This window comes from Juglans regia, chromosome 7 (genome assembly GCF_001411555.2).
Source record: "Juglans regia cultivar Chandler chromosome 7, Walnut 2.0, whole genome shotgun sequence".
Taxonomy (NCBI): domain Eukaryota; kingdom Viridiplantae; phylum Streptophyta; class Magnoliopsida; order Fagales; family Juglandaceae; genus Juglans; species Juglans regia.
This window is the reverse complement of record NC_049907.1, coordinates 43,501,144-43,514,946: the sequence shown is the minus strand read 5'-3', so window position 1 is coordinate 43,514,946 and position 13,803 is coordinate 43,501,144. Positions and strand designations below refer to the sequence as shown.

The window sequence follows — 13,803 nt, the reverse complement described above, 5'->3', positions numbered from 1 at the left end:
TTTGAAAATTAGTGGTAGATTGCAAACATGACAGTCTATGGGGGGGTTGGTGTACTAGAGAGGGGAATGGGTCCTATGGTGTGGGGGTTTGGAAGCAAATAAGAAGATGGTTGAGGGTCTTTACTCGCCATACAAAATTGATGGTGGGGGAGAGTACTCGTATAAAATTTTGGAGGGACATTTGGTATGGAGAGGTGGCTCTAAAGGACTCTTCCCATCCGTTTTTCGAGGGAGATGTGATCAAGAAGTTTCGGTGGCAGGCCTCGTGGTTCTTTCAGGGGACCAAGTCCAAAGGAATGTCACTTTTAGTATAGCAGTCCAAGATTGGAAAATAGATAGTTTTGAGGCTTTTTTCAGTTTAGTTTATTCTATGAAGTTGAATAGATTTGGGGAATATAAGTTATGGTGGACACCTTCAAGTAAGGGTACTTTATCGGTTCGCTCCTTTTATAAGTCCCTTACATCTCTACAAAACACTCATTTCCCATGGAAAAGTTTGTGGATGAATAAGGCGCCTCACAAAACTCTCTTATTCTCTTGGATAGCGGCCATGGGTAAGATTTTGACTATTGATAATTTGCGTAAGTATTGTGTAATTATCTTAGATTGGTGTTGTATATGCAAGAAAATTGGCGGGACAGTGAATCATCTCCTGATACATTGTGAGACAGCGAGTGTCGTGTGGAGCGAAGTGTTCAGTCGAGTAGGGCTAAACTGGGTGACGCCTGCCACAGTGGTTGAATTATTAGCCAGTTGGGTGATGCCGGGTGGTGCTCTACAAATCAAAGCTGTGTGGAAGATGGTGCCCACCTGCATTATGTGGTGCATATGGCGAGAACATCACGAGCGGACATTCGAAGACAAGGAGCAGACTTTAGAGGAGTTTCGAACTTTATTTTTTCGCACCTTATTTCTTGGGCTATAGCTATAGATTTTAATGACCTAAATGTTCATGATTTTATTTCTTCTATAGTAACCTAGATAGATATTATTTCTTGTATATCTTTTTGTGTACTTGGGCTATGCCTATTCTTATTAATACTACCGTTTACCTATATATATATATATATATTTATAAATACATGTTACAGTAGCCTCGCGCCAGCATGTCCTTACATATTTGGAAGAGTAATGCTACATACAGTCGTGGAGTGCGCAAGTGCCTTGCAGTCGCTTTGAAAAAAAGTGAGGTTCACTATTAAAAAATATTTTTTTTTATATGGATCTTATATTTATTAACGTTTTTGAAAATGATTGCGTGGTGCTTATGCCTTTACGATTGCAAATATCATTGCTCTATTTTATTTAGAATATCAAAGTGTTGTCTCCGTTAACAAGCAATTTGCATGGCTTCATCGTTAAGCTGGTAGAAATTGACATGAGCAAAAACATTGAGATTCTTGAGGAGGATGTCATCCATGAAAGTTAAGACCAAAATTGCACCATGGTACAACGAACAATATGTCAATATATGGTGAACATATCAAAGGTAAGGGAAAAAAAAATCTTTTCTATTGGTTTCTGTGTGGAAAATATAAGCCATGCATCTAATTATTTGTGGTAGAAAGACAGTGCTAGAATAGGTTACTTGCAGATAGATCAACAACTATCTATATGGGTGAGTCTTGGCCCATTATAAATTTAGGACTTGTTTGGATAGTGAGATGATGTGAGATGAATTGAAATGATTTGTGAATAATAGTAAAATTATTAGTTGAAATTAAATGAGATGAAATGAAATAACGGAAGATCTCACATTTGTATCCAAACAGACTGTAATATTTCAAAAAATTAACAGCAACAAAAAAAAAAAAAAAAAAAGAGAGGTCTCAAGAGGTGTGTTGAGTTCTTTATTGGCTTCTTATAACGGTTGAGATTTTCATTATCTCAAAAAGAGTAAAAATGGATTAACCTAAGAGATATAAATGAAATTATGAAACCCTTAATGACCTTCTACAAGTGTTGATATACAAAATCTCAAGAGATTGTTGAATAAGGGTCATTAACAATTATACCTTTTTGTCATATTTAATAAATATTATATAATTCTTGAGAAAAGATTTGTAAATGAAACATAATATTTTTTAGAAGATAGACGATACTTCAAATTTTATTAATTAGCCTCACTTGTAACGGATGAATAAAGTTTACAATTTGGGAAAAAGGTATGGAAGTTACATAAATCTTAAATCCCGAAACTAAATCCCTTGCAAAAATCATAAAAAAACTAATCCATAAATAAAACATGGAATGGAAAGATATATATATATATATCTATTGTTTAGTTTGGAGTGCAATTTGAGTGGTGACTTCGTGATTTCATCCAAAGGGTATTACTAGGCTCGCTCAGCTTTGACCGTTGGGTAAATGTCGGTTTTTATTTATTTATTTTTTATATTTTTAATATATTTAAATATTTTATAAAAATAAAAAATAAATCAATACACTAAAAATTACTTTCTTAATCATTAAATAAAAAAAATTCAATCTACAAGTGATCAAAGTGGGAGGGTAAAGTGAGGTAAACTAGTATTTTCTTTGATGCAAATTTGTCGTGCTTCATAATAAAGGTATTATTAATTTATTATTATTATAATAATAAATAAAGATTTTGGAGGGTTGGACCAGCCCGTTGCTTGCTTAGTTCTCACGTTACTAGGGGTTCCAAAACCCCAATCACAGTGCCCCTTTTTCTTACTCAAATCAGACTAGTAATGCTCGCACTCGGGAAGAGAGAGATGGGGGGTATTAACGCAAATTTTCGAAAAACCAAGGGTTAATGCCCAACTAACATTTTCCCCCACTTCTCCAAGTAAACGTTTACAAAACCCTCGCTCCTTCACCTCCACCCCCTCCCCCCTCCACCCACCCTTCTGGCCCTCTCCCTAAGCCGTTCTGTCATATTCCCACCAAAACCCTAACCATAGTTTCTCACCCAACAACATTGGGGTTTTGATTGCTATCTATGAGTATATATTTTACGTAAATAACGTAATATTTTGTTGATTTTTTTTTTTGGCGTCGGGGGTTTTTAGGGTTTCTCTTCGACAGAGTTTGAGATGGTCTCTGGCAGCTCGGCAGTTGAGGGCGGTGAAACTCAGTTACTGTCTGCGCGTGTGCGCAAGACCATCCAATCAATCAAGGAAATTGTGGGCAATCACTCTGAATTGGATATCTATGCGGTCCTGAAGGAAACTAACATGGATCCTAATGAAACCGCACAGAAATTACTCAACCAAGGTAGGGCTCATACTGGCTTTCGCTGTGTCTGTCTTGGTTTGTGTTTTTCTTTTGCTCAATGGGTTTTTGTTCTTTCGCTGATTTTTTGATCTTGGAAGTTGGTTAAGGTTGTGTATATTGACTTTTTCTGGGGAGTTTAGTGATGTTATTGGTTCACATTTGTCTTGATTTTGTTTGTTTTGGATCGTTAGCGTATTTTCTTTGCTTTTTGATGGGTTTCAATCAATGGAGATTGTTATTTCATTGATAACCAAGCTTGGAATTTGGGTTTTGGACTGACGACAGGCTATTTTCTTTGTAAAGTTTGGCTCTTTAGTACCGATATGATTTTTTTTTTTTGGCTCATATACTACCTACTGCCACTTTCAGTATGTTAATGACACTCTGCTTCAGGTATGTTTGATGGGCATTGCTAGTTATGCCCTCATTGTTAGTATTGTTTAATCATTTTTGTTTTAAACTCATTCACAAGTCCTATTATCATTACTCTTCTTGCTTAATAATTCAAGAAAAATAGATAATACTTTGGATAGATTGTCTTTCCCTCCTTGATACCCGAGAGAGACCATACATAGACCTAGCCTTACCCATGTCACATGATGTGCAGCTAACCGAGGAGTGTGTAATGTAGGGTAGGATGATTTATAGCTAATACTAAAGACTCGAAGAGGAAAGAGACGGAAGGAAATTTCTTATTAAAAAAAAAAAAAAAGAGAGATGGCAGGAAATTTCTTGATTTCCCAAGTGTGTTGGAATTAATATTGTAAAATACTTCATTCTCCAACTCGATGCGTTAGATTGTTCCTGAATTACAATTCATTAGAAAGTTTGCAAATTATTGGAACTCTGGTGCTGACCAACTGTCATGGGTTCAATCTCTCTACTTTATAAACTTGCTTTGGAGGTTACGTGGTGTTATAATTTCCAATTGAAAACAAATCCATTTATTTATAATGACTGACTTTTTTGGGCCAGTTTTGACGTGACCAGTTACCATTGCAGATGGCCTCTTGGAGATGTGAACTTTACAAATTTTATGCCGTTTCCTCTCTTTTATAGAGCTGTAGTTTCTTGTCCGTGTACTGTGAACTTTTTAGCATGCTTTGATATAATTTTATTCATGTTTTAATGCAATGTACCTATGTTTTAATTTTTACTCAGATCCATTTCATGAGGTGAGGAGGAAAAGAGAGAAGAAAAAGGAGGTATGGACTTTTTATATAGCTAATTCCTGTTCCACATTCTTTCATCACTTTCTATTTGTTTGAGGATGTGGAGGCGTTATTTTACCTTTTTGATCGTGTAGATGCGATTGCCCTGAAAATATTTCAACAAAATATCTGATTTATTTTTCGTCTTCTATGATGCAAGCATGATTATTTTTTTCTTTATTTTCATTTTTGGTTGTTAAGTTTGGGGAAAATGCCATGGGTCTCTATGAGGAGACTGAAGGCATGTGCAAATTATCAATAATAGAATTAGACATTTATCCTTGAGGCACCATTTATTTTTATGATTTTACCTATAAAAGTGTGTATATTTTTGGGGCACTTTTTATGCTTTAATGTTTTTTTATTCCTCATGACATTTTTCTTATGATTATTTTTGTCTATCGTCTTCCAAATAAGCTCCTCCCTCTGTGGGCAGTTTTTCTTCTTTGATGAAAAACTTCTCTATGGGCTTAGAAAAGAAAAACTTGTATATGAGTTAAGGATGCTTTAGATATCGTTTTGTTATCTTCATTTTTCTCTATGACATTTTTTAGGATAGTTATTATTGTTTATGCCTCACCTAGTTTTGTTCTATTTTCCTTTTTAGTTAAAATTATTAATTGTTTAGGAGAAATCTTGAGCCAAGTAACATCTTATCAACAACTGTTTGTGCATGTAGAGTACGGTGTACAAGGACTCAAGGGATCCACGTAGGAATTCTGAGAATGTTGGTCAAGAGATGAAATTTTCTACACATTCTCATCGTAATGTCCGAAGAGGAGGCTACTCACGGAATGTTTTACCTGGTAATTTAAGACAAGGTACTCCTCTTTTTCTGTTTTAGTGTTGATAATCCTTTTTATTTATTTATTTTTATTTTTTATAATCAATGCAGACAAGGTACTGCTTTGGTCAGTTGTAGTGCTGATGACAATTCTTTAGACTGGGTACTCCACTTTCAGTTTAGTGTCGGCAAATATGCTTCCTACTTATCCCTTCTCTTTGGTTTTTTTATTTATTTTTTATTTATAATTAACAGTCCGGTGAGATGCTGACTTTAATATTTTACATGGTATATAAATGTAAAACACATTATGTTGCCAATTTCTGATTTTACAATTCCTGGTTTTGCTATACACATGTATACATCTTTTTGAATTAAGTGAACTCATCGAATATAATGGTTGATTACCCATAAACATACTGTTAGATTAAAAATTTTGAAAGGTTAACTTCACTGTTAGGTGAATGGTGAACGTGCTTCCAGCATGAGTGGAGTACTAACAACCGAGTGGAGTACTAACAACTGAAGTGATAAGTATTAATTAGTTTAGAGTGGCTCCAATAAAAAAAGTTGGAGTGAGCTTTGATGGATCCGTTTCCAAGTCTCGTTTTTATGTTCTTGCACTAATATTTCCTGTCATACTTATGGTACTTTATACTTGCTACATCCAAACAATTTATCCAGCATTGCTCTTCTTGTTATGCATCTCACAAAGCTTTATGGTTTCGTTATACATTTTTTACACATTAATGTATGAGGTTTCATGCATCCCCCAGACTATTTATGGAATGGATCACTCCTTTTGTTGCTTCTGTTTAGCGTGCCATGGACTACTTGTTGATCGGTAGATTCTTGCCGAGTGCAGGCATCAAGTTCTGTGTTGTGAGAGATAACAGAGTTAATCAAAACACGGAGAAAGAGGTGAAGTCTACTTCACCACAACGTACAAGATATACCAATGAGAAAGCGATATCAAATGTTCCTACAAAGGGGTAATATTCTATTCTTCAAATTATTTTTATTCTTTTCTCCCCATAAATACTCGTAGTTCTGTATTTGTGCCCCTCCCACCATTAAATGTAGCAGTATGTTGATCCAAGAATTTATTGGCTGCATGTCCAGATTATCTGTGACAGTCAGTTTCCTAGCTATGTTCCTTGTTTTCTTAAGAGAGAAAACACCAATATCACTTGATCTTTATGGTTCCTTTTTAAATACGCTAAATTTGATAAAATGCAATAGAAGCACAAAGGGAGATCATGGTTTTAGGTGTTTCGCCAAAAAGTAGAGGGATGAGAAAAATGATCAATAACATTTTTTTTTATTAGTAATCAATAGCAAAAAAATGTGGGTCCTTTTTGAGGCAGAAATAGATTTTGAGGACAGTGAATTTGAAAAATGTTGTGAAGGAGATGGAGTGAAGCATTACCTGACTTAAGCACATCTGCTGCACTGCAAAATCATGATGTTGATATATGGTCCTTGTAATGCTCTTTAAGCAGCTTTACAGAAACCTCAGGTAGTCAAAAGCCTTCTGGTGGAAGGAGTTCATCTCAGACTTTGAATGGGCCAGTTGATTCACACCCTAGACATGCTCGAGATGCCAGTTCAAGGGACAGTGATGGGAAGGTACTAGAGGAAAAGCGGGCATCAGTTCCCAGCACAAATTTGCGGGTGCAAGCAGCAAAGTCAAACAACTCCCAACCAAGTCCTGCAACTCTGGCATCAGGCAGTTCTGCTGTTGGGGTGTATTCCTCTTCCACAGATCCAGTTCATGTGCCATCTCCAGATTCGAGGTCTTCAGGCACTGTTGGAGCTATTAAACGGGAAGTTGGTGTTGTTGGTGTTCGCAGACAGCATTCTGACAACTCCGTCAAAATGTCCACTGTGCTTAGTAGTTCTTTCTCAAAGTCACTTTTGGGAAAGGATGGTTCTACAGAAGCATCACGACCTCTCAATGCCATTTCTAGAACTGATCACCTCAACCAAACAACTGCAACTGATTCTGTTATTGCCAGCATGTCAGTAAGCAGATCATTCTTAAGCAACCAGTATAGTGGCCGGCCACATCAACAACCTGTGGGTCATCAAAAAGGTAGAATTGTAATAATTGAGCCTTTTTTTACACTAAATGCTCCTGGAAAGTGAAGTTGTCTTGGATTCCTTGATTTTGATAACTGGAAGTTGGTGAAAATTATAGAGGGTTTTAATGGTGTGCTAGTCAAAGTGTCATGAAAAATTGGGGTAATCTAAGGCCCAGGTTAAAACTTGTTCTAATGCTTGTGGTATAGTAGAGCCTGTTTAAGAAAGTTAGCTTTACAGTGTGGATAGAGAACTTAAGTAGCTTATTTTTTGGTTTTATTTGTTTGGAGTATGGGAAGCTTAAGTTGTATCTTTAGCAAAGCCCAATTGGGTAAGCTGCTTACAGCTAATATTGTCAATGATATGGCATTGGATAGGAAGGTTCATTTTTTGTTATTTTTTCTCCTGAAGAAAAATTTTCTTTTATCTGGCATTTTTCTCCAACAGAAAATGTTTTATATTATTCCTTTTTTATGATGCATTATCTATGCACCATTAAGCTCTCAGGTATTACAGGGTGTCATAACATTTTGATTAATGATTAACGCATGAAAGTAGCTGCATAACTTTTCTTGTGGTGCATTCCCTTGATTGTTTCCATTTGATTGTTTGTTTACTTTGATGAGTGCTTTTGAATTTATTGGCAATGGTTGTCCATTTTCTAGTCGCCAATGAATGATCTGAACTTTAGCAGGTAAAGAAAAAGCAGGGGAAAGGTTTTTTTTTTTTTTTGGGGGGGGGGGGGGGACATCTATCTTATTTTTACTTTTGGAAGAGAATTGACCCTAACTTTTGTTGCAGGTGCCCATCATAAAATAGAGTGGAAACCTAAATCAAGCCAAAAGGCGACTATTATTAGCCCCGGGGTGATTGGAACACCTGCAAAATCTGCTTCACATTCTGCTGAGAATTCTAAGGATTTGGATTCTGAAACCGCTAAGTTGCAAGATAAGCTTTCTAGTGTAAACATAAATGAGCATCAGAATGTGATCATAGCACAGCATATTCGAGTCCCTGAGACTGATCGCTGTCGGCTCACTTTTGGAAGCATTGGGACAGAGTTTGATTCTTCAAGGAATCTTATTGCAGGACTGCAGGCTGTAGGAACTACAGAAGAATCAAATGTAGAACCCGCTACGAGGTTGGTGTTACTTTTATAATTCACTAATTGTCATTTGGATGCATGGATTTGGGGAGAAGGATTTGGATTTGGGTCTTAAAATTCAAATTTCTTGTTTGGATTGTATTTAGAATTTGGATATTTGGATTTTAAATCAACCATGACTTCAAATCCAGTATTTTGAAAAGCTTATAAGGTTGTTTTGACTTTGGTTCAAATCCAAATCCAAATTCTTATATCCAAACACAACCTAAATTATTTACGTAAGGGACGGTGAAAACACAGTGAAAACCTTAGGGCATCTGAAATATGATTTTTTTTTTTGTCTTGAACTCTCTTTTCAAAATTTATTTCAACATTCTAAATATTTAGGGATCATCTCAGCTCAATATAATGTGTAATTAATTCACTTGGTATGTAATTTACTTTAGCAAATATTAATATGTTAAATTGTTAATTTGTGATAGCAGTGTGTCGGTGTCAGCTCCAGAGTCTTCTGGCGATGATGCTTCTGGCAGCAGGCTGGCAGAGGCACATGATAGCCATGTTAGAAATTCTGGATCTGATTCTCCAGCTTCTGTAGTGGATTCTGAGCATCAATTGCCTGATGAGAAAGAGTCCTCAAGTCCTCAGAATTTGGACAATTATGCAGATATTGGATTGGTTCGAGAGAACAGTCCATCTTATGCTCCTTCAGAGTCGCAACAGCATCAAGATCCTCCCGAACTACCAGGGTTTTCGGTGAGTTCATGATTTAGATTTCTGGCTTTATCTGCCAAACTTGATTCTGACTGTGGAGGGGTGAAATTGCTACTTTATTTTAGATGTTATTGATGGGCTTTATTTTAGATGTTATTGATGCTGCGGCATTTATGTCCTTTCACTTCTTATCATCCTCCATTATAATGTGTATTGGTTTTCTAGCAGGCATATGATCCTCAGACCGGTTATGATATACCCTATTTTAGACCCACAATGGATGAAACTATGCGGGGCCAGGGTTTACAATCTCCTCAGGAGGTAAATTTAATTGATTTATTGTTAGACATGCATAGATTAATGCTCATTACTCTGTACACTTGTATGAAAACAGAACACTATTTGGTTGAGATGTTTATTTCGGTGGATGAACAAAAGCGGCTCGGATACTTCTCATCTTTTAGGGGCTTTTGGCTGTAATGTTCTGTTCATTTTTGTAGGGCATGTATGTAATTAAAAAGGAGAATATTTTACAAAACATAATTGACTGATTGCCCCCTGGCCCTAGTAGTAATGATTAAAGAACTTTATTAAGTTACCCAAATTTTGATTATTACTTAAAAAGTATAATCTTTAATGTTCTATGAGCATAAAAGTGTAGTTTTCATGTAATGGGCTTCTCTCTTTTGCCATAAACATTAAAAGTGAAATGTAGAACTGTTTTGGACATGACCTGTACTGTACACACCTACCAAACATCTTTATATTCGATACCAGTTTAATTGATGTTTTTTTCCCTTATGAATACAGGCTTTAAGTTCACATACAGCCAACAGCATCCCTGCATCAACAATTGCCATGGCACAGCAGCAGCAGCAGCAACAACCATCTGTAGCACAGATGTACCCGCAAGTTCATTTTCCCCATTTCGCCAATCTTTTGCCATACCGTCAATTCCTGCCCCCACTTTATGTTTCGCCTATGGCCATGCCCGGCTATTCTAGCAACCCTGCCTATCCCCACCCATCAAATGGTAGCAGTTACTTGCTGATGTCGGGAGGTAGTTCACATCTAAATGCAAGCAGCATGAAGTATGGAGTTCAACAGTTCAAGCCTGTTCTGGCTGGCAATCCCACAGGGTTTGGGAATTTTACCAATCCAACTGGGTATATTAATGCTCCTGGTGTGGTTGGTGGTGCAACTGGGCTCGAAGATTCATCTCGAATCAAATACAAAGATAGCAACATTTATGTCTCAAATCCACAGGTAAAATTACATTTCTTGCTTAATTTATTTATGGAGTTGTATGATGTATCAAAGAGTTCATCTAGAGATTTACACTAGATAAACTTGTTGTAATTTATGGACACTCCCTATTATGTCGTAAGAGAATCCTATTGGTGCCTAATGTCTCCATTTAAAAAGAAGCAGGTTGGTTCTGAAACTTGCACTCATAATGTAATTTTAGGGGATGACTCAAGTGGTAAGAGCCTTGGTCTTGATGGTATGCTTCCTTCAGGTCCAAGGATGAATCCTTGGGTGCAAACAATTTCTAAGAGCCATTAGACTGGGGGAGTTTTTATCTTGAATTGCCTGAGGTACACTTGTGGGAAACTCATGATCGAGAGCCTGTGCACCCTCAGCATTAGTCTGGACTTTGTTCCGGATACCTGGTGCCAATAAAAAAAAGGAAGGAAAGTAATTTAAATTTCAGAGGTTGATTGTTATCATTTAGCTGTCATATATAGGTACTAACTACTTGAGAGGATCCTGACTTGTTCAATTATAAAACTGGTCCTAACAGCTTGTTTGAATTTTGTAAAAAATGTTCAGTGGATATGATTTTTTATTTATTTTGTATTTATTGATCTGCAATCTCACATGTGCTCGGATTAGAGACGTCCACTGAGGGTCGACCTTGACTTTGGGCATGCATAGCTTTCTCCTTTCGTCTTTTGGTGTGGATTTTTAATCAAATAAATTTGGGCTGTCGTACATTTGGGAGTTGTTTTAATGCATCTCTTTTTTTTTTTTCAATTGTATTTGAACAGGTCTATAATATAATTAATCTGGCAGGTCGGATTACTTATCTTTTGGTTTACTAAAAAATAATATAATTTCTTTTTATTCGATATTGACATGGCAGGCCGAGGCATCTGAAATTTGGATTCAGAACCCAAGGGAGCTTCCGGGTATGCATTGGATTCAGAACCCAAGGGAGCTTCCGGGTATGCAATCCACTCCATACTACAACATGCCAGCGCAATCACCCCATGGTGCATATATGCCATCCCACACAGGTCATGCTTCCTTTAATGCAGCTGCTGCACAATCTTCTCACATGCAATTTCCGGGTATGTACCATCCTCCTCCACAGCCAGCTGCAATTGCTAATCCACACCACTTAGCACCTGCTATGGGTGGTAATGTCGGGGTTGGTGTGGCTGCAGCTGCCCCTGGTTCACAGGTGGGTGCCTATCAACAGGCTGAACTGGGTCATCTCAATTGGACAACCAACTTCTGAATGCAAATGTGAATTTAACCCCATTGCCGGTAACCCCATTACCTGTTAGGGTTTGTAGTAGCTAAAGAAAATTTTCAGTTTTTTGTGAAATGAATGATTGATTTCGTTTCTATAAAATGTGGCCGGTGGTGCTTATAAGTTTAATCATTTTTTACTTTTTTTTTTTCAATAATTTCAATAATATATATCCAACCTTTCACAGAGTCTTACAAACTAAAATGCAGGAAATAGTTAATAGTTACATCATTGAAGGTGGATCTTTTCCACTATGGAAGTTTAACATCCACGGAGGAATTGAGATAAGGGTATGCTTCCATAGAAACTATTGGAAGCTGCCCATTGCGCAATGGAATGCACGCATCGATTAAAATCTCGATGTATTTTCCTGGTTTCCCAGCTTCTGAAGTACTGCAGTGTGTTTGTGATATCTTGAATGATCGGTTGTATGGTCCAATCTGCTGTAGTGTCTGGATCATTCACAACTTGTAGTGTCACTAATGAGTCTCCAGCAATTGAGAGTTTTTTGATTTGCCGTTCCTTTGCTTCCTTTACACCAATGTACATTGTCATAGCTTCTCCCAGATTTGGATTTAGACTTTGAATGTGTCTAGTCTCTACAAATATTATTGAGCCTTCTTCTGATCTTCATATGGCTGCTGCTGTGCTGCCTGTGCTTCTTACTGCCACGTCAAATGTTAAGGGGTGATGGTCTCGGGTTGTGGCTCTCTGCTGTTGACTTTCATTGACCTGTTTATTGCCTCCATGCATCAGTGTTCTTTATAAATTTGTAGTGTGCTAGAGACAAAGACCTCAATGTTGGGAGTAAAAGCCTTATGAATTATCTTATTTCTAAGGAACCAAATACTGTCCATAGTTATAATGGAAAATATTTGAAAATGATACTCATCCCTGCAATGGATGTTGAGGTTCCTAGAGGGGCTGAAGATGCTTTCATCATTTTTTACTTGTTTGCATTTGATTTGGTCAGACTTCTTTTCCGATTGCAGAATATTAAATTCTCCTCACAGTGAGCTCCATAATAGATGAGTTTTAACCTTCCTAATTTAAATTAATAAGCTGATCCTATTGTTGCTTGAAATCTTACACATTGGCTAATATTATTCCATTTTTCATTTGGATATCATAATTATCTTTTTCTCCTAGAACCTCAAAAAAGATTTGTTGGTAATGCATTTATGTGATAAAAATGGAGCTTGAAATGCTTCCTTGGTGATATTGAAATATTCACTAGATGGGGTAGATGCCAAAACTTAAAAGGGGCAAGAGCACCTCTTTTTATCCCGTCATTCGAATTTAGAAAACTTTATCATGCGATTGTGTTCAAATAACAAGCAAAAGGCAGAGCTCACATCCTCCCTTTTTTTTAAATCGGAAGAATTGAAAGAAAAGATAGGGGAAGGGAGGGGGGTTTTTATTCCTTGTCCTTCTCTCTTTTTAGAGGATGAGCGGCTTTTATTCTGTCGTCTGTGTAATTGTTTCTCACTTTAGACCTGGATGCGCCCATTCCTCGGGATCACCACTAACACTTTTCTCTCTCTCTCTCTCTCTCTCTCTCTCTCTCTCTCATGCATTTGTAGTAGGTCTACCCCACAAGGACAGGTACAACCCAACCTTCACCTTGTTTCACAAATATGCCAAGGGTCAAGCAATGTGCTGAATGTTGGTAGTTTTGAGCTGAAGCTTAATTGGGAATAATAAGCAAAAATAGGATCTTTCCCAATTCCCAAGCAAGCCGAGAACCGTGTGCTTGGGATGATCATTAAAAGGAGTAAAGGCAGTCTGAGTGAAATATTGGAAGGAAACAAATCAAAGATATGAAGGTTTTTTATTCTAGCGATGGAGTGAGATCAGTGGATAGTTTTGTTTCCAAGTTTGATAAGGAAATTAATTATGATTATCGTAACTAGACTTCGATAATTTCTCATTACTTTGTGGCTGAATCCTAAAATTAACAGGTACTGCTTGTGCTTCACAGCTCAGCTCAGCTCAAAGATGCTTAATTAATTAATTAATTAATTCAGTAGTAGTGATGATGCACTGAGAATTAATGCAACTGATCACGGTGGAAATTAACTCCATGCAGCATGCATGCCTTTGGCTTTGTGAGCGTGCATAAAGTAGT

General features: G+C 37.0%; 1 protein-coding gene across 7 annotated transcripts; it reads left to right on the top strand.

Annotated features, from left to right (window-relative positions):
* Positions 1-2,840: 2,840 nt before the first annotated feature.
* Positions 2,841-12,562, top strand: LOC109001939 (GBF-interacting protein 1-like). 7 transcript variants are annotated; one of them, XM_035691914.1, is made up of 11 exons: positions 2,841-3,240; positions 4,402-4,445; positions 5,131-5,272; positions 6,101-6,227; positions 6,738-7,330; positions 8,119-8,458; positions 8,905-9,178; positions 9,362-9,457; positions 9,947-10,402; positions 11,283-11,490; positions 11,587-11,804. In XM_035691914.1, the coding sequence occupies exons 1-11, from the start codon at positions 3,060-3,062 to the stop codon at positions 11,658-11,660; spliced, it is 2,535 nt and encodes an 844-aa protein (XP_035547807.1). In that variant the 5' UTR covers positions 2,841-3,059; the 3' UTR covers positions 11,661-11,804. The 7 variants fall into 7 exon arrangements, with proteins under 7 accessions (XP_035547807.1, XP_035547803.1, XP_035547805.1 ...); XM_035691910.1 differs by adding an exon at positions 11,885-12,562 and having other exon boundaries at positions 2,842-3,240; positions 11,283-11,689; XM_035691912.1 differs by having other exon boundaries at positions 2,842-3,240; positions 8,908-9,178; positions 11,283-11,804.
* The last annotated feature ends 1,241 nt before the right edge of the window (positions 12,563-13,803 follow it).